Source organism: Passer domesticus, chromosome W (genome assembly GCF_036417665.1).
Source record: "Passer domesticus isolate bPasDom1 chromosome W, bPasDom1.hap1, whole genome shotgun sequence".
Taxonomy (NCBI): domain Eukaryota; kingdom Metazoa; phylum Chordata; class Aves; order Passeriformes; family Passeridae; genus Passer; species Passer domesticus.
Window position 1 is genome coordinate 952,065 of NC_087511.1, and position 21,239 is coordinate 973,303.

General features: G+C 46.2%; 1 protein-coding gene across 6 annotated transcripts in view; it reads left to right on the forward strand.

Moving 5' to 3' along the window:
- Positions 1-21,239, forward strand: part of LOC135289156 (ubiquitin-associated protein 1-like) — a 116,244-nt gene that overhangs the window by 33,369 nt on the left and 61,636 nt on the right. For 2 of the 6 annotated variants that reach the window (XM_064402572.1, XM_064402571.1), the window contains exon 3: positions 19,201-19,281. The exons of 3 other annotated variants lie outside the window; for them this stretch is intronic. In XM_064402572.1, coding sequence (XP_064258642.1) covers positions 19,201-19,281 — 81 coding nt within the window. Of the gene's footprint in view, positions 1-19,200; positions 19,282-20,841; positions 21,050-21,239 lie in introns of those variants that run through there. One more of the 6 variants, XM_064402575.1, reaches the window with a different exon arrangement.

Genomic DNA, 21,239 nt, shown 5'->3' on the forward strand with positions numbered 1-21,239 from the left:
GGTTGACCAGTTGGAAGGTAACTTTCCCTTTTCTATGGCTACTAACCCTTCATCTACTATAGCGTACCCTGATACCCGGTGCCCCTGGATTACCCGTGAAGATCCATCAATGTACAATCATTTCCCTCCTTTGAGTGGTTGATCTGTTAGGTTCTCTCTTACTCTAGTTTGATAGTTTATAACTTCTAGACAATTATGTATTAATTCCTCACCTTGTTCCCTATATAAAAACTGAGCAGGGTTGAGTTGGTTACTCACGATCAGCTCTAAATCACTATTTATTAAGATGGCTTCATACTTTAGCACTCGGGAATCAGTGAGCCATTTCTCAGCCTTTTGGCTTAGGATATTTCTAACTGAGTGAGGGGTATATACTTCAGTTTTCCCACAGAGGTTAATTTTTTGCTTTCCTCTATGAGTATGGCAGTTGCTGCCACTGCCTGAATACAGATCGGCCATCCCCGACTGACAGGGTCTAGCAGTTTTGATAAATAGGCCACCGGTTTCCTGGATCCTTCCCAGTCCTGGGCTAGTACTCCATGAGCTACCCCTCTTTCTACATCTACAAACAGATAAAAAGGTTTGTCTAAGGCAGGAAGACTCAGTGCTGGTGCACTGGCTAATTTTTGCTATAAAGATTCAAACTTTTGTTCATTGTCTTTTTCTCACTAAATCTCTTCTACTAGCTTTTCATGCAAGAACTGGACAGCCTGCATGTATTCTTTAATCCGTAGCCTACAATATCCTAACAAACCTAGAAACCTTCTAACTTCTCTCTTAGTTTTTGGCTGTGGGAGTGAGGCTATCCCTGCTATTCTCTCAGGGTTCAGCCGCTGGCTCCCTTGACAAATCACATATCCTAGGTATTTTACTTCCCTCTCTACAAATTGGAGTTTCCCTTTTGATACCTGAAGTCCTTGGTTCCCCAGAAAATTTAATAATGCTATGGTGTGTCACCCTTGAGCCAAGAATGACACAAGAACAGACGAGAGACCCAAAGCAAGAGGAGAAAGGAAGGGTTTATTACAAAAGATTCTTTGTTTTTTATAGACTGATACGTTACATTCTACTTGATTGGCTAGTTAATAAAAAACATCTTTCTCACACACTGTCCTTGAGAAGAACAGGAAAACAAGGTGGAGAAACACCACCTGCATATTGTTTATACAAACAAGTTATCGCATTCTTACAACTCCCTAAAAATTCTCACAAGCCACTGTGAGAAATGATTGCCGTTTCTCTCTCCCTAACTGGCTGGCATCCACAATGGTGGATTCTCAAACTTTGTTTTCTTCCCATCCTGAGAGAAGTAAATCATCTACATACTGAATGAGCTTTATCTCAGGTTTGATGGAGAAGAGTTGTAGTACTTCTCCCAAGGCTTGACCAAATAAGTTTGGGGATTCGGAAAACCCTTGAGGTAACCTAGTCCACTGAAGCTGTTGCTTCCTCCTGGAATCGGGGTCCTCCCATTCAAAGGCAAATATATCCCAGCTTTTCTCTGCCAGTAGACATGCCCCAAAAGCATCTTTTAAGTCTATCACACTAAACTACTGATGCAATGGGGGGATATTACTTAGTTGTGTATAGGGGTTAGGCACCACTGGGTACTGATTCACTGTTCTTTTGTTTACTTTTCTTAAATCTTGAACAATCCTGTAAGTCCCATCTGACTTCTTTACTGGTAATATGGGTGTATTATAATAGGGACATACATGGTTCTAAGGTTCCGTCCTCAAGTAGGTCCTGGATGACCGGCTGTAGTCCTTGTCTCCCCACCACTGAGAGTGGATATTGTCGTACCCAGACTGGATGGCTATCATAAATTATTTTTATTACTATAGGTTTCATGTTCAATTTACCTCGATTTTTCAGTTTTGCCCACACCATCTCATGAATTTTGCCCTCATCCTCTTCCCTTAATTGGAGAAGTTTAACCACCATTTTTCCTTCCTTGGGGAGTACTCCAATGCCTAACTGCACCTGTAAATCCCACCCTAATAGATTGCATCCTGCTTCTGGAACTAATAGAACATCCCCAATTCCTACTTTATTTGCCCCTTCAAACTTTACTTCCTTTATAACTGAGACCTTGAACCCCTCTCCTTTTGCACCTACTACTTGCATGGTGTCTTGACCCTTTTTGCACCCTTTGGGATTGTACAAACACAAGTTCATTCAGCCCCCGTGTCTACTAGGAATTCAAATTCTTCCTCCTGAAGGCCTATTTTTAAAGTTATCAAGGCCTCCTGATGGTATTCTGTCCCTGGGAGGTAGAGTCCCTGACACCCCTAACCTTCCACTTCTCATTTTTGCTCAGTCTCATAGACCCGAATGTTCTTTTCCTTCTGGGGGCAATTCTTTCTAATATGCCCATTCTCTTTACAGTAAAAGCAAACTGATCCTAAGTTCCCCCATTTCCCAAACTCTCCTTTCTGTGCCCAGTCCCAAGGAGATGCATCCCCCCTCCATCTATCTTCCCATACTTGGAATCCCCCTCCCTTACCTGGGTTGTTCTTTACATGCTGGTTTCCTTCCCTAATGGCAGTTGCCATTACCTTGGGTTTTGCCTTGGCCTTCTTTTCGTCCCTTTTTACATATACCTTTTGTGCTTCCCTTAAAAGATCCTCTAACCTCTTTTCTTGCCAACCATCTAACTTTTCTAACTTTCTCCATATATCTGGCCAGGCGTGAGTGACAAAATTTATCTTTAGTAAGATCTGTCTGACCACCGTGTCAGGGTCAACTCCTGAATACTGCCTCATATTTTTCCTCAACCTTTCTAACCACTCTGTTGGGATTTCTTCCCTCTTTTGCTGCTCATCGAAAGCCTTATGGGCATTTTGATTACATGGAGCTGCCTCTTTGATACCTCTTATAATCAATCTTCTGTATTCCTCCATGTCTTGCCTTTCCCCAATTCTGTTGTGGTCCCAGGAGGGGCTCACTACAGGCATTTTCAGGTCCCCAGGTGGTCCTTGCACATGCTCCCTTTCCCATATTCGTATCCCAGCCGCCCTGATTGTCTGTCTTTCCTCTGGTGTGAACAACATAGTCATTACTGATTGCATTTCCTCCCATATGTAAATATTGTGCCCCAGAAACTGGTCTAGCTGCTCCACTAACCCAAGGGGGTCTTCTAATAGTCCTTTTAATTCCTTTTTAAACATTTTCACATCACAGGAACTAAGACGTACAGTTACGAATCCAATTCCTCCCTGTATCCCCCCCCCAGGGGTACTTGCCTCAGGGGTACAGTCCCAATGCTTGTCTCCCATCCTCTGATCTGCTTTCCTCGCTTTGTTCTACCCTGCTCCTGGTGTTCTGACTAGGCCCATCAGGGGGTAGGGAAGGTGCAATTGGGGCCACTGGAGGTGGGGGGGGATTAGTGGTCTAACGGGTCCCATTCCGTATGTTCTGCTACCTGAAGTTTCCCCTTCCCTTCAAGCAGCATAGTCACTCTCTTCCTGATTTAATGGTTTCTTAGCTCTTACATACATGTTTAGTGCTCGGCATATCCATCACTCGCCTGACCCATATCTCGGCCAGTGTACCTGATCACTCCCAATTTCCCTTCTGGTCCATTCCAACACACAGTACTGAACCATTTTGCTCTCATCCTTATCACAGGTGTTGGGATCATATATCCACTGGGCTAGCTTCCTTCCCAGTTGACTATCTGGGGGGTATGCCCATTGGTTCCTCTTCAATCTCTGCTTCTTCCTTTGGGGATTTGCTACTCACCCATGATCCCATCCTGACCAGCAGATCACAGGTCTTCCCCCAACAGAACCCGCCTTTCTAGACACGGGTCCTCCCAACAGAGCCCACCTCCCTACGAAGGGTGAGGGAAAGGGGAAAAAAGAAACCAGGAAAGGAAAAGGGAGAGAAGGAAAAATAAAAAAAAGAAAGGGGAAGAGAGAGAAAAAAACTAGGAAAAAGCTTTACCTCTCTTCCGAAAAAAACCCCTGTGGTCCAAGGGCTTCTGTCACCTCCCTGCTCTGGCTCAGCTCACTCCACCCCGACTCACCACGGCACAGCTTGGCTAGGGTCTGACCCTGGCTCGCGGCTTGGTTGGGTAGCTCCGCCCCAACTTGCCGTGGCACGTGAAGTGTTACACCTACTACAGGGTAACCCCACCACAGCAAACCTCTGGGCACTTGTCCCATTTCTAGCCTGATCTTGGCTGGCTCCGGGAACCACGGAGATGGTTGCACCCAAGAGCTGTCCCCACTCGAGCTTGGCCACCGCTGGTGCCACTGGCACCTGGCCCACTGGCGCTTCCCCTGAAACCGCTGCCAGCTACTGCCACTCAGCCGGCCGAAATACTACAGTGCTAGCTGCACTTTCTGTGAGACCGCCGCTGGCTCGGTGCTGCAAAACCCTTCACAAACTCCTCTTATCTCACGCGTCCCGCCAGCCACGGGGAAAAAAAATCCCCTCTTTCTTCTTTACCATGCATCCTGCCCTTCCCTCCAACTGCCCGATATCCTAAAAGTTCAACAGACCAAGATGGGACTAATATAGTGCTGGCATGGAGTTCACTTTCCTATACTGGAATTACAGAGTAATTATCTGGCCTAAAAATTGTACTCATCCCTCTTCTCTTTTCTTTATCCAGCCTCCTCTTGTCTCCGGGCTTCAGCCTGTGACCACTGGTGGCCCTAGGAGTATCCAATAGACTCTGCCAAATTTGTGGCATGGATGCCCCTCTTTTTGAAAACTCCTAGCACCACCAGGGTGAGGTGTTTGTGGGGGATGAACACCCCAAAAATTATGATAAATGGTTACTTACTTTTCATAATTTAGAAAGGTTTATTAAACCTTATCAAAAATACAACAGAAGACTGAATAGAGAAAATGTTATGGTGCCAGGAGCAAAGGATTTTCCCAACCATGTGCTCACCTACCCAATGGAGGTTTCGCCTTTTAACCTTTTAACCCTTCCCAAAGTTCTGTCCATTGACCCCTTGTTTGCTGTCCAGTGGTGGAGATCTCTTCCTCAAATCCTGATTGGAGGTCAGCTGTCACCATAGTGACAAGTCTTCCCTCCCAGATGTCCCAACCCCAGCTGTCTCTTGATAACAATGCAAGGGGGTAAAACATAACTACATATCTATAAAACTTTTCTTAACCTATATACATGATATTTGTCTGTTAATTGTGAGAGTCAATCATCGCATTACTCATCTATCACATATGGGCAGCTTCACAGAAACTGAAAAATGTGGGAGTTCACAGGAGGGGGGACTACAGATTCAGGGCATTGACACGCTGTATGCAATCGTCCATACCCATCCATAAGTACCCTCCAGGGCTTTTACCATCCATAAACTGCAGCAGACGTGTTGAGAAAGTTGACAAGAGTCCATGGAATGCTGCTTTTTGCAGGCAGACTAGCTGCTTGTAGCTCTTAAAAACTCCCTCCCATGAAAAACGAAAAAACTTAAACTGTTCATAAGCATCTTGCTGAGTGACATTAGATGTTAGTCCCACTGCCCGGTCCCAGTAAGCTGGTGCCCTTACTGGGAATTCCCCTCCCAGTAAGCTTTTTACCCCCATGTTCCTTTTAAATTGGGGGTCCCGCAAAACTTACGGGGGGCCGGTAGTGCTGTCCTCACTGGCTGCCCACATTCTCCACCATTTGTTGCAGTGCATTGCAACTGGGTTTATCGTGTCCAGGGAGGGTGCAGCTGCCGGCACCGGGCATGGGAACAAACGAGACGGGTCCTCGTTTCAGAAAACTCTAGAATCCATTTATTACCCCCGGGGAGGAAGGGCGGGATGTAGATGAAAAGACAGGGCAAAGGCAGGGTCGTGGGGTTTTTATAAGGTATCACAGGGGTAGACTTAGGGTTTGGGTCAAGGCAGGAGTTATTAGCAACACAAGAAGGGTAAGATCAAATTCCTGTCTCTTAGGATCATGGGCATTCCACAATACTGCTTCACTTGAATCATCCTGCTTAGAGCATGACTTGTGCCAGTGGGACTAAGCAGGGCATAGTAGCAGCAGTCACACCAGACTGAGCAGCTGAGAGATCTAGTGGTCTCTGACCTGGCCATGATCTATCAGTCTCAGTGCAAAGGCTGTCAGAGTTGTTATTTCTACATAAGCAAATGCTTTGGCATATCCAGGTTCTCAAATTGCCAATTCAAATACAATTTGGATGCCATGTTGCAAATAATTATGTTGGTGTGATGCCTAAAGAGGCTGACCTAGAACAGAGACTAGACAGAGTTAAAACAATAAGGCAGGTATTTAGCAAAAGGCCTTAAAGCATACACCTTGGGCAGTATGAGAGCCTGGCCAGGGCTACACCCAAGATGGACCCAAGATGGTCACAAGATGGACGAAGGGTCACGAGTTTTCACACTTTTATAAGTTTTGGTCCATTTACATATTGGGGTTAATTGTCCAATTACAGGTTCATGTTATGAAGTCCCATCTTCCTGGTTTGCTCTCTTCAATTTGCCATTGTTTATGCTTTTGTGCCTGAGGCTGTAACGGTTGTCCTTTGTTCTCAAACTGGAAAAGGATTGTTTTGTCTAACTACCCTGTAAAGAGAACTTACTAAAACTTAATATGAAGTTCAGAGTTACACACCAAGGCAGCACAGAATCTGAAAAATATGAAAGCTAAAACTTAAGGCATCAGGTGGCTAGTGAGGTGCCATCTGGATGCTGTCTTGTGCAATGCTTGAATACATGCTTCTCACTAAGGATCAGTGAAAATACTACTATATTCTTACTGGAACACTTTTTCATCCTGATGGTGCAGATATGATATAGGTTATTTGGCCTGATGGTTTCAAAGCTGGAAGAAATACTACTTTTGTCCAACAGGACTCTGGGACCAGACACTGGTGCATAGTATGGGAGTTTAAGTGATGATAGCACATAATGACAGGACCTGGGGGTCCTGGTTGACAGAAAGTTGAATATGAGTCAGTACTGCCCTGGCAGCCAGGAGAGCCAACTGTCCTGGGGTGCACCAGGCCAGCCAATCAAGGAAGGGGATTGTCACGCTCTGCTCTGCACTGGTGCAGCCTCACGTTGAATATTGTTAGCAGTTTTGGTCACCACAATAGAAGAAAGATAATAAACTATTAGACAGTGTTATGAATGGAGATGAGAGCTTTTAGACGAATCCTGCCTTAGGCTTAGATTTCTGGAAGTGGCTCTGTTTGGGGCGGCCTGAACCTCAAATTGATCTCACTCACAAGTTCTTAAGAATGGCCAATTTGGGCTATTATAAAATGAATTATTTATTGAATAGACACAAGATTAGCAGACAGAAGACTTTAAACAGACTTATTACACAGAATAAAACAAAGAACTTCTAGTAGATACAAATACAGTGCATTATAAATGGTATCTATATTACAGCTAGCAAAGAAATAGTATAGATTAGGAGTCAATTTAATTTACCACCAAATTGATGATGGAGTACACATAAAGTTCTTTCACTCAATTCCCGGAAAAGTAACCACGGAGTTTGCATCCAAACTTTGGGGAGCAGCCCTACATATTAGTGTGCAGAAGACTTCTGCTTTGTGAAAGTTTTGTGTAGCTTTAATAGTTTGTAAAATGATGTGTCTGTCAGTCAGAAATTCCAGCAGTTTATCTTCCTACATCTTCATACTAGTTTGAAAACAAACCAGCAGAGGATTCCAAGTCAGAACTGCAATTTAATAGGAAAATTAAAATAAAGGCAAAGAACACTGGCTTAAACTAGGCAAAGAACACTGGCTTAAACTGACAATCAGGATACAACCTGACACCCTGTCGGTCAGGGTGGTGGTAGCAGTCCTGTTGAAGTGATAGATGTGGTTCTGTTGAAGTGGTGATACTGTAGAAGGGTCTGCTCTTCCTCTGAAGGTCCAGTGGTGGTTATGGAGCTCTTCTCCTCTGGGAATCCTGTGGATAAGGCTGCTCGTGATGTTCCAAATGTCAGATTATATCCAGGTAGGAATGCTTGGTTCCTCCCCCTGGGTGGAGCATTTCATAATGGGGTGATGTAATTTTATCAGTCATGCAGTGAGAGTTGATGGTCCATTAACAGAAGATATCCCCTGGTGTCGTGGTATGTGGGGACAGAGAGATGACACACATCGGGGTTTTCATGAAGCAGAGAGACTTTATTGGTGTACACAGCCCTTTTTATAGGCTATTCAAAAGACTGAGTTTGACTCTGGTTACCACCCAGCTATTGACCTATAGCTACCTGCTTGTACTCATATCTGGTACTGGCTCTCTGTAGCCAAACCCCTCCTCCTCTTATGAGGTATACATTCCATCTTATGCCGTGACAATTTCGCCTTTTCTGTTTTAAAATATAAAACTTTTTACTAAACTCAATCTTTCTAGCTATTGGTGTGTTCATCAGTTTCTTACTATCATGTCTAGGAGCTATTAAAATGCAATGTTACTAGGTGGCATGCTGCAGGTTAATTACTTGAAACTTATAACTTGAACATTGCAAATAAAACTTAAAAACAATCAGAGGTAACATTAAAAACTGTTAGGGGGAGTATTTAATATTTTTAAAGTGTCTGATTTTTGAGGTCTAGGTGAAATCACAGGTGAGTTGTTATTACTAAGGTTTCTAGCTGGTGCAGAGGGTTGTTACCCATTAAATACTGGCATTTGTGGAAATATATGCATCTCCCCCTCTCTGTCAAAGGCACGCTTTACCTGTGTTAGTATGTCCGGTTGTGGTGAGTTGGTGATAGCAGTGACAGACTTGGTATATTTAGAAACTTGCTATTAATTTCAACAGGAGTTGATATGAACAATATAGCTATGCACAAATATAAAAGGTAGTAGTTAGTGATTTGTAGCTTGAAAATGATTTTATAGTCATTGTAAACAGAAGTGACAAGAGTCAAGTACTTAGAAAACTCTGCAACTGAAACTTGTTAATTTAAAGCTGTGGAGTTCATGGAGACTTATAGGCTATTATATTTTAAGGACAGCATGTTTAACAGAAGAGTTTATGTATTTTTAGTGTTTTGCTTTAAGATGAGAGAGAGTTAGGGTTTTTATGTCAGTGGTAACCTTTTCTATATTAGAGAAGTGGTTACAGAATCACAGAATCACAAGGTTGGAAGAGACCTTCAAGATCATTGAGTCCAACCCATTCCCTGACACTGCAACTAAACCATGGCACCGAGTGCCACATCCAGTCTTTTTTTAAACATTTTCAGGCATGGTGACTCCACCTACCTCGCTGGGCAAACCATTCCAGTACCTTATCACCCTTTCCGTGAAAAACTTTTTCCTAATATCCAACCTATATTTCCCTTGGTGCAGCTTGAGACTGTGACCTCTCGTTCTGTCAGTTGCTGCCTGGAGAAAGAGACCAACCCCCACCTGACTACAACTACCCTTCAGGAAGTTGTAGAGAATGATATGGTCACCTTGTGAGTCTCCTTTTCTCCAGGCTAAACAACCCCAGCTCCCTCAGTCGTTCCTGATAGGGCTTGTGTTCCAAGCCCTTCACCAGCTTCATTGCCCTCCTCTGTGCCGGGGTCGGCTGTTGCTTGTCTCTGCCCCAGCACGGGAAAAAGTGGTTCTGGGTAGGCCGCGCTCTCGAAGAAGGAGTCTGGACTCTTGCTTTCGGTCTTCAGTCGAGTTTATTATTTCTTATCTACAAAGATTTTCTGTCTGTCCAGCCGAGGTCTGATCAGCAAGACAGCCAAAGGCACTCTCTCCCGCCCACGAGGCGGTTGTCTCTTTTATAATGAAAATTACGTATTCGATATTTACCTTTACTTCCCAATACTTTCTGCCCTTGTTGGCAAGTGTACTCTTTCTATGAACCAATCCACACATGCCAACATCATCCTGAACATGGATGCCAAGGAGAAGAAAGAAGAAGGACAGGGCACGCCCAAATTCCTCCATCTTGGGACTCCTGATCCATGTACAGAATTCTAGACCCCCCTGTACAATACATAAAACCCCCCTGTACAGTGCATTCTAACTTAAGCTCTAACAAGTGAATAACATCCCCTCACCATTCAGACATGAAATTTTCTCATCTCCTCACCTTCAGGTGTCATTTCTTTAAAAGGATCAAAGTCAAGCCACCAGGTACTTTTGGCAACATTCCAGGGCTTCCGAGCCCCCCAAGGGTTGTCTCGGTAGCTCTGGACATCCGGAGTGATGTACTGAGCTCCCACATCTCCCCCTTCTGTTTGCACCAAAAGCACCCTCTTTACAACTCGACTCATGACACCCCGCACACACAAAAGAATGCATGGAATTACAATCAAGAGAACTATGAGAATCACCAAAATTTGAAACCCTATCTTTAAAATTTTTTTTCCCAAAGGTGAAAGATCAAAAACGTTGCCATGTCCTCAATCCAAGATCCAGTGATCTCGCCAAGTTTCTTCACACTCTCCTCTATTTTTTCAATATTTTCATGAATTGACCTGGAATGATCGGAGAGATTCATACAGCACATTCCTTCAAATTCTTTGCACCCATGGCCGTGAGCAAGCAAAAGATAATCGATTGCTGCTCTGTTTTGCAGAGTTGCCTGTCTTACACTGTTCATGTCTTGCAACATGTCACTCAGTGCAAGAGAGACTGATTGAGCATGCTTGCTCAGCCAACAACCCATACGATCCAATTGAGTCAAAGCAATTCCTGATGCTGCCTGAGGTGAGAAAATTGCTATCGCAATTCTCCTTGCCTTGCTCCAAGTGTAAACCCTGTCATCACAATTCTCATCGAAATATTGTAAAGATCTTTTTTCTTTATGTTTTTGTTCTCTCTGCATCTTTAAATCTGGCGTCAGCATTGAAATTCTTCCAATGCTGCATGGACCTCCCTTGGCATTCGCAGGAATACCATGCCAAATCCTGTCTCCACAAATCAAAAAGAATCCCCTTGGCAGTTGCACTGGGACTTGGAGTGACCCTTTGTCTGTCACCATGGTGTTGTTGCACCAGGTTGACGCATTTCTGTAGAATTCATGACTGGGAGTAACATCAATAGTTTTGTTTGGCTTTGCTGTACCTGAAATTTCAAATTTCATGCATACATTCATTGTCATGGACCCGAAAATCTCCAATTCCTGAGGTTCAGAAGAAGCCACAGGAAGAGAATGTGTCCAAGTATACCATTCATTCACAGGATCTTTAACGACCTGTGAGATCTCGATTGCAGTGTGTCCTGGAATTGGCCATTCACTCACTGGCAATCCAATCATGCATGCTGAAAATGGCCTCCCTGGTCTGGAGTGCGTCAGGCAAATGCTATCTAAATCTGCTGCCTGGGCTAAAGCTTCCCAAACATTTTTCTCTGGCTGATTGACTGGTAAATTTGCTTTGTTGTTCAAAACCATTGGCAATGAGACAAAACACATGAACATTGCAAAGTTCATCACCCCACCTTTCTGACTAAATATCACCATTTTCCACCCAAAGTTTTTCAGAAAAACCCCCCAAAGTCTTTTATTCTTCTGTTTTTTTCTAGATTATTGCTTGTAGTTTGAGTCTCCTCCTCTGTCTGAGTACTTGTCTCTCTGTTTCCGGGATCTGTGTTCTTTTGTTCTTGCGTTCGAAATGGCTTCACGTGTCGTGCCGACACCCACTTCGGACCTTGCTCTGTGGAAACACAAGCGAAACCCTTGCCCCAAGTGATTAGTTTGAAAGGACCTTCTATCTGTCCTGATTCTGGGTTTCTGACCAAAACTAAAGGATTCTCCCTTAATCTTGCCTGTGAACTGTTTGAGAAATGTCTCAAGATTGGAGGATTGGGTTCTGAGGATGAACTATTTAGAAAATTCAACACATACAATGTGAAATGGGCATTGTCAACCTGTCTGCTCGAGCATTCCCCTCTGCTAAAAATCCTGGAAGTGTTGTGTGAGCTCTGATGTGTGTGATAAAATATTCATGTTCCCTATTTTCCAACAAAGTTTTCATGCTCACCAAATGTGAATACAATACTTCATTGTTGGCCTCTCTCAAGAGTGAACCTTCCAAGCGTCTGACTACCCCCGCGACATATGCGGAATCCGTAATCAAATTGAGAGGTTGTTCAAACAACTGAAATGCTCGAGTGACTGCTGCCAATTCCACAATTTGTGGAGAACCCTGAATCATCCTCACATCCGAGTCCCATTTCCCTGTTTCTGACTTCACCCATGTGATCACTGACTTGTGTGTCTTCCCTGAGCCATCAGTGAATACTGTGATCCCGTCCAGAGGTTCTTCACTTATTCTTGGCTTTGCCCTGTAACATATTTGCGACTGCAGCACTCTGTGTTGTGGAAAATGAATTGTGCAAGTTCCTGGGAAAGCTAACAATGCAATTATTAAATCTTTTGATTTCTGCATCGCCCATTTAAAATAATCTTTTTTCAATGGTAAATGAATGATTGAAAATTCTCGTCTTGCCATTGTCAACAACCTTGTTCTCCCCTTGATGATGATTTGCGCCATCATTTCTAGATCTGTAAGAATTGTTTTTGAAGGCCTGTGTCACTGTTCTCTTGGTGGATTGTTTTTCTTTTTGATGATTGCAAGAATTTCATTCTGCTGTTGAAATATTTTGTCCAGCATCTCTTCTTTTGATCGTTTTCCCGAGTGTTCTTTCAGCTGGTTTTCCCACTCTCCTCTCAATTCATCTCTCACGATCGACGCAACATGCTGAGGCGTTCCCACCTTGCTGCATGCTTCCACCATCTCTGCCAAGGATGGCCGTCCTGGCATTGCAGTGATGACCCGTTGACAATCCGGGTTGGCATTGCCGAATGCAAGACTTTCCAAGAGTGGTCGCTTCGCAGCTTCGATGGTCACCTGCCGATCCACAGCTTGCGTGAGTCGATCTATGAATGATGAATATGGTTCTGTGGGACCTTGTCTGATGGTTGAAAATGGGACATCTGGAACTCCTGCTGGAGCGATCTGCAAGATCGCTTTCCGCGCCGCTTCCTTGATGTCATTCAACACTCGCCTTGGAAGACGTACCGCTTGTTCTGCTGGATTGTCATCTGGAGGATCTCCTGCCAACTGTGCTTCAGTGAAGTTCGCGTTTGGCCCGCCTTGATAATTGTTCCTCAACTCTGTGAGATATCTTCGCCATCTTCTTTCCCAGATGAGATTCTGCGTGTCTGTGAGGAGCATTGACACAAGGCTTCGAATATCAAATGGCGTCAGGTCATACATATTAAATGTCCCCCTCAGGAGCTGTTTAAAATATGGTGAATCCAGTCCATTGCGTTGAACAGCTCTCGCTAAGTCTTTGATCACATCATGATTCAATCTTTCCCATCTTGGATTCTGCCCTTGCGCATCATATGTCACTGGCATTGTCAGATCTCCTGATCCTTGCAGCAAAGCTTCTTCTGTCAGTTCCTTTTTGACTTGTTTCCAATCCACCATTTTCATTGGTTGTTCCTCTTCTTCCTGTAGAAATTCTTTTGGCAATTGCATGCACAGTGGAGTCTTTGATGTCAACAGTGATTGTTTTTCAAACAGTCTTTGACTCGAGGTCTTTGGCCTCGCTCCTGGACTTAAATAAGGAATTTGAAATTCTTGCGTCTGCATCCTTTTCATCGCATCAAATGATGGCATATATCCTTTCCTTGCTTCTGCTGCTGAAAACATCCATGCCGGAATTCCCTCTGATGCTGCGATTCGTATTACGTCTTCTTCTTGCCCTTGATCCTCGTATAATGTATCTTTAAGTTCTAACTGTGGTACTGTTTTCTTTAACGTTGCCTTCCCTTTATATGTCGTTGGAAAAAACTGCTGCATGGTTGCAGTCCTGCCACGAGATAACGTTGTGGCTCTGCCCTGCATTTCGGTCATCCCCCCACTGGGTTGCCTGGACAGGTGCGATGACGTCACGAGCTCGATCGGCTCTTCAGCCACATCGATTGGCTGCAGCAGTTGTGTTTGTGGAACCTGAGCCTGCACGGATTTTGACTGAGCCAGCAATGGAGGTTGAACACCTGAGCACCGCCCTGAGATGGGAGTGGTCTGAACCACAGGGGTTGGGATCGAGGAACCTGGAACCGGAGAAGGGGTGGAGCCCCGGGATACGGAGCCCCGAGATCGGCCCCTCCTCGCCCGAGACGTCACCGAGGATCGGACCCGCCCCCGACCGCGCTCCGCCCGCACTTTTCGCGTGTGCGCTTTTTCGGGAATGCTTCCCGTCTCCCCTGGACTGACGTCACTGTCTCCGCCCCGCTCCCCTTCTGATGTCTCCTCCCCAGTGTCTGTCCCCGACTCCTCCCTCTCTGATGCTGTGTCCACACCCCGTCCCCGTGTGTACGATCCCTGCTTCGCCCGTGCCCGTATTTGCTCCGCGATGCGAGCTGACCGCCGCGGTTCGACTTCCGGGTCCTGCGTCACCGCCGTGCGTCCCCTACGTCTACTTACGGGTGCTGCTCGGAGTTCCGCGGCTGCTCCGAGCTTGTTCCCCGCGTCTGACGTGGACGCTGTGATTTGGGAGCCCTTCCCGGATGTCCCGCGTGTCTCGCCCCCCGCGTGCGTCTTTGGCACGGCGCCCGCCAAGGCCGCCACCCCCGGTGTGGGTCCCCCAAAACCCGTGCCAAAACTCGTGTTCCCCACCGCTTCCGCGCCCCCCCCGCCGGTCGCGACCGCCGCCGTCGCCGCCGCGCCGCCGCGAGAAAGCGTTTCCCCATCCCCCTTCAATCCCCCGCGGACCCCCCTTCCCGATTCCTCCGCCTCCCCCGCCCCTTCATCCCCCGAGATTCGAAATTCAGGAACAATCGTCCCCGACCCCTTGATCTCGCTGGGTGAAGATCTCAGCTCTTCTGGGGTTGGGATTGTATTCGCGTCTGAATCGGAGCCTGAACCCCCCTCAGTTTCCGGGTTTTCAGGGCGTTTTGGAGGTCTCTTGGGACTTTGGGATGACAGGGCTGAAAGCAGTGCCTTTTCCCCTTGCTCCTCTCCCTCGGGAGCTGTCCCCCCCGGGCCAATTGGAACCAGAGCCAATCTCTGCACCGAGCCATGCTCTGTTTTCCCCGCCCTTGTGGGAGTTGTGGAACCTAATTCCCTGGCTGATCTCCGACACCTTGCAGAGATAGCCTCTAACATAATTCTTGCTGGAGATAACAGCTTGAAAGCCGTCTCTTCCTTTCTGGCAGCTAAAAAATATAAATGTCTGTTAACTTCTTGCCAAAAGCCCACCTCAAACAACACATGTGTTTCTGCAAACGGATAATTATATCTGACCCACAATAATAACTCTTTGAGCTCCTTTTTAGAAACCCCCTCTGCGTACGCTTCTGTCACGCCTTGTAAGGCTGACAATGTTTCTATTTGTTCCTGTGTGAGTGTGTTCCCCATGTTTCTTAATTTTGACCTTCTCACCGAATTTGTGTCGTCAGAGCAGTCTGGAGGCTCCCGGTTCCCGTCCAGCAGGTCACAGGAGATGGATTCGGAGGCGCCTTTCCGATTCCGATCCGGGCTGTTCTGATACGAGGTTTCTTCGGGAGAAGTGGAGTGCGGTGTTCTCTCTTTGGCTGCTGCTTCTTCAGACTCTTCTGGCTGCCTTCCCAAGGAGTTATCAGTGTTCTCCTGGGAATGAGTCCAGCTCCGGGAACTGCCCGCCTGGGAGCTGCCCGCTCGGGTGCTGCCCACCTGGGTGTTCTCTTTGCAGCTCACTCTTCGGCTCTCCGCTCGAGCTGTCGCTCCTCGTGCCCACCTTCGGGCCCCCCTTCGTGCCCACCCAGGGACGCCAGATGCCGGGGTCGGCTGTTGCTTGTCTCTGCCCCAGCACGGGAAAAAGTGGTTCTGGGTAGGCCGCGCTCTCGAAGAAGGAGTCTGGACTCTTGCTTTCGGTCTTCAGTCGAGTTTATTATTTCTTATCTACAAAGATTTTCTGTCTGTCCAGCCGAGGTCTGATCAGCAAGACAGCCAAAGGCACTCTCTCCCGCCCACGAGGCGGTTGTCTCTTTTATAATGAAAATTACGTATTCGATATTTACCTTTACTTCCCAATACTTTCTGCCCTTGTTGGCAAGTGTACTCTTTCTATGAACCAATCCACACATGCCAACATCATCCTGAACATGGATGCCAAGGAGAAGAAAGAAGAAGGACAGGGCACGCCCAAATTCCTCCATCTTGGGACTCCTGATCCATGTACAGAATTCTAGACCCCCCTGTACAATACATAAAACCCCCCTGTACAGTGCATTCTAACTTAAGCTCTAACAAGTGAATAACATCCCCTCACCATTCAGACATGAAATTTTCTCATCTCCTCACCTTCAGGTGTCATTTCTTTAAAAGGATCAAAGTCAAGCCACCAGGTACTTTTGGCAACATTCCAGGGCTTCCGAGCCCCCCAAGGGTTGTCTCGGTAGCTCTGGACATCCGGAGTGATGTACTGAGCTCCCACACTCTGGATGCACTCAAGCATCTCAACATCCTAAACTGAGGGGCCCAGAACTGGACATAGTACTTAAGGTATGGCCTCACCAGTGCCAAGTACAGAAGGAGAATGACCTCCCTGGTCTTGCTGGCCACACTATTGCTGATACAGGCTAGAATGCCATTGGCCTTCTTGGCCACCAGGGCACACTGCTGGCTCATGTTCAGCTGGCTGTTGACCAGTACTCCCAGGTCCCTTTCTGCCTGGGCACTGTCAACTCATCTTTGGGCACACAGGGACAGTCTGTTCCTGTGCCCTCAACATCTCTGTTTTGAAGCACATCCACCTTTCCTCAACTCCTTTGTTTTTAAGGGCTGCTTCCCAAGGAAGTCTCCGAATATGTCCCCTAAGTAGGTCAAAGTCTGCCCTCCAGAAGTCCAGTGTAAGAGTCTTATTGGTGTTCCTCCTTATTTCACCAAATATCGAGAACTCTATAATTTCATCATCACTCTGCCCCAAGCAGCCTCCAACCACTATATCTCCCACTAGCCCATTTCTATTTGAAAACAACAGGTCTAACATAGTCCCTCCCCTGGTGGGCTCACCCACCAGCTGCAACAAAAAGTTGTCCTCCATACACTCTAAAAATTTCCTGGGCTGCCTCTTTTATGCTGTATTAAGTTCCCAGCAGATGTCTGGTAGGTTGAAGTCACCTACAAGAACAAGGGCTGATGATCCTGAAACAGTATCTAGCTTCTTATAAAATAAGTTGTTTACCTCTTTTTCCTGGTTGGGTGGACAATAACAGACTCCCAGTAGGATATCAGCCTTGTTGGCCTTCCCCTTAATTCTTACCCATAGGCATTCAACTCCATCTTCAAGTTTCAATACCTATGGCGTCAAAAGCCTCCTTAATATAAAGGGCCACGCCTTCACCTCTTCTCCCTTTCTTGTCTCTTCTGAAGAGCTTGTAGCCATCCAGTGCAACTATGTGAGTCATCCCACCATGTTTCTGTGATGGCGACTACATCATAGTTCTGTTGTTGCACCATGGCCTCTTCTTGTTTGTTACCCATGCTGCGTGCCTTGTTATACATGCACCTCAGCTGGGCTACTGATTTCTCTCCTAATTCAGGCTTACCACCCTTGGGCCTGCTTCCAGACAGCCCAGATGCATCCCCTTCCCCCTTCAAACCTAGTTTAAAGCCCTCTCAACAAGGTCTGCCAGTTCATGAGTTAAAAACCTTCTGCCTTCTGCCCTTAACAGAGAGATGTATCCCATCTGATTCCAGTAGAGCAGGTGCCGTAAAAGTTGCCCCATGATCAAAGAATCCAAAATTTTGCTGATGACACCAACCCTTGAGCCACTTGTTAATGATGTGAGTTCTTCTATTTCTTTCATCATTTTCTCTGCTACCAAAGGGACTGAGCAGAACACTACCTGTGCCTGTGCTATTGCCTACTTGACCCAGTGCCCTAAAGTTCCTTTTACTCACCTTGACACTCCTCTTTTCAATCTCATCCCTGCCAGCCTGGAGTATCAGCAGTGGGTAATAATCAGAGGGTTGAATCAGCCTGGGAAGTCTCTCAATGATATTTCGTACCTGGGCCCCAGGGAGGCAGCAGACCTCCCTGCGGGATGGGTCCAGTCGACATATGGGGCCTTCTGTTCGCCTCAGAAGGGAATCACCCACTACGATTACCCTTCTTCTTGATGTTAGAGGTGGTGATCCGTCTTACAGTTGAGTCATAATTGGGAGACTCACTGGGGAGATAATTTTCTAAATCATCTGACTGGCTCTCTAGATCCAGGGCCTCATACCTATTCTGAAGTGGCACCTGGCTAGGGGATGGGGGTCGGGAGGAATTTTTATTACCTCCCCAAGCAGGGACCCATTTCCACTCCCCTTCATCTACCAGGTGCCCTTCTATTTCCTAAGAGTGAGAGGCATATGAGTCCTATGACTCTTGGAGGGCCTCCCTTAAAGATGTAAGGGCTGAAGTCCACCAGTCTATTTCCCTTTCACTTTCCCTGATACTCCTTAATCTTTCAACTTCCTCCCTAAGCTTGGCTACCAGTGAAAGGAGGTCATTCACCTGTTCACACCGTAGGCAGGCCTCCTCCACTACACCCCCTGAAACCATCGCTAAGTTCAAACACTCCAGGCAGGAATGGGTCTGTACAGACACATCCTTTTTGGAGGGCTTCACTTGGTCACATATGCTTGTACCAGCCACAGTTTTCGACCATGTTAAAACCATTACTAGGAGAAAGCCCAAAATCAAGCAGCCAACAGAAACACCTCAAACAACACACAGCACACCTTATTAGCAAGAAAACCTGCAACCCCACCTGCTTGCCCTACCTGCGCAAACTGCTGCGCAAACTGCTGTGACCATGCCCCAGAGACATGCTCACTCCTGTTTGCTGCGCTCCCCAGAGGCCTCTTATAATCAGTCACTCAGGAACAAAAGAAGCTCCTCCTCCCATTCCTGAATGGCTCTCAATGCAAGCAACTCCAAGCAAGTTACCTGTCCAGCTAGGTTTTAGTGTTAGTTTATGAGGGTCCTATGAAAAATACGTTCACTGTCCTGTGAAAATTTAAAAAGTTTAATAAAGGACAATAGGAGACAAGGACCATAGAGAAAAGGTTGTTATGGCCAGGTGCATCTTGGCACTCAGCCAAGACCACACATCTTCAGGGATACCCCTTAAATACCTTTTCCATTACATCAGCCTGTTGCATATTCATAGATTCTTATGCATATGCATAAACTAGTTTATATTTTCCAGGAACTATTTTACATGGCCCCTCCTTGGGTCTGCCTTTTTAGAGCATGCGTGTTTCTTGGCTGTGGTTTTGGATCCTCCTTATTGCTTCCAGTTTGGGTCTTGGTCCACACTGTCTTCAGATGGTGAGTGCTGATAGTTGGCATATCTGTAGCAGGTGTCCTCATCCTATGTTCATTGGATGTTATCCCATCCAAGCAGGCATTTTAACACAAGCATAGCTATTTCACTACCATGTCTAAGCTTAAGTAACAGCAGAAATACAAACTATATAACAAAATTACTTTAACACCACAGATATAAAATCCATTTTAATACTTGCAAAAAGCCAATATTATAATATATATCTATAACAGTCCGCAGCAGACGGAGCTCAGGCTGTTGCAGGAGGGGTGGGAGCAGCATGCATTGGGGCCGCCCTCACAGCACCGCACCCCCACATGTCTCCTCCCCCTGCCTTCACCGCTGCTTTCAGCCCATATGGGCTTTTCCCATGCCCTGATCCCTGTCCCCAGGGTAAGAGAAGGGCGCTTGGGAGACCCCCCTCCCCCCAGGGTGGGTGGCAACTTTTGGTGCAGTCAGGGTTGGTTCAGGGCGTTATGTTGGGCTCTGGGGTTTTTGGGTCACTGCTGAGGGTGCTGGTTCTAGGGCTGCTGGTGCCTCTGGACCTGCTGAGAAAGTGGCTCACTGCTCGCCATTGTCCTGCGGGGTGGCCATGTGGTCACGGCCATGCACTTGGTACTGGGCTCTCGCTGCAGCGGTTCCGCAGGTTCCATCTTTTGCTGCTTTTGCTGCCATCTCACTCTGCTTTGCAGCTTCCTGTGGCTTTGTATGGTCCCTCCCCCCGCTGCCTCTATTGCTGCTGCTCCGCTTTAGCAGAGGGCAGGTGGAGGGGGAAACAATGTTAGGAGGGGTCCTCCTGCAATGGGGGACCAAGGGCCACCCTCTGGCCCTCCTCCCCTAGTCCCGGTGAACTCATGGTTGTCCACTGATGGTGCAGAAGGCATCCACACTGTTGAAAATGCCAATCACTTGTTTTTTTAAAATTTTAAAAGTTTAATAGTAATAAAATGGTTATAAAAATAGTAATAGAATTAAAGTAATAAAAATTTGGACAATAGGGATTTAGGACAATACGAGACAATAAAAACAAAGAGCTACGGACAGTCCAGGTACCTCTTTCTGGGCAAAATAAACCCGAAAAAGGACACACGTTAACAGACGATTAACCCTTAAAAGCAATAGCCTTTTGCATATTCATATGTCTCGTACATGATGCATAAATTCCATTCAAACAAAGAATTCTATCTGGTCAGTGTCAAATTCTTCCTCTTAATCCTGAGGGCATCTTCAGGGCTGAGTGAGGCAGGAAGAACTCGATAAGAGAGCAATAAATTCTTTTTCTCTGAAAGATTTAGGTGTCCTGTGGCTGCTATCTCGGTGCAGTCCTCTCTTTAAAAAAAGTATCTTACATAGCATAGTTTCTATTTTAACATTGTTATAACCTAAAACTATATTTAACATGCTACTTAAGAAAATTAATACTACATAACTTTCTAACAAAACACATATAATAGTCATTTTAATATTTGCAAAAAGCCAATCATAAAATACACATTTTTCACAACCCAGCCAGAGCTGTAGTTGCCAGGCGACAGGGTTTTCAGGTGGTGGGGTTTCCGGCTTCTCTTCCGGTTTCTGGCGCTGTGATGATGCTTCTGGGGTCTGATGGATGCATGGGGTGGATTCCTGGATGCCATGACAGAGGTGATCCTGGCTGCTGCCTCAATGCGTTCAGCACGGTATCTCTTTTCCCACGGAATGCTGTCTATGCTCTGCTATTTTGATATGATTTGGCTGGCAGCTCCTGCGTCGTGGCGATGGCCATCTTGGGTGAGTGACTCACGTGCCATGTGCTGACCGCCATGTTGGGTGATCTGTGTCCAAAGCACATGGTGTCTGCCATGTTGGGGTTTTTCTGTGGGCTGTGTCCATGGTGCATTACTGGTTGTACGGGGCGTGGAGCCTAAAGATGGCTTTTTCAGCCATGGTATGGGCAGCATCTCTCCTGCTGTTTCTGCAT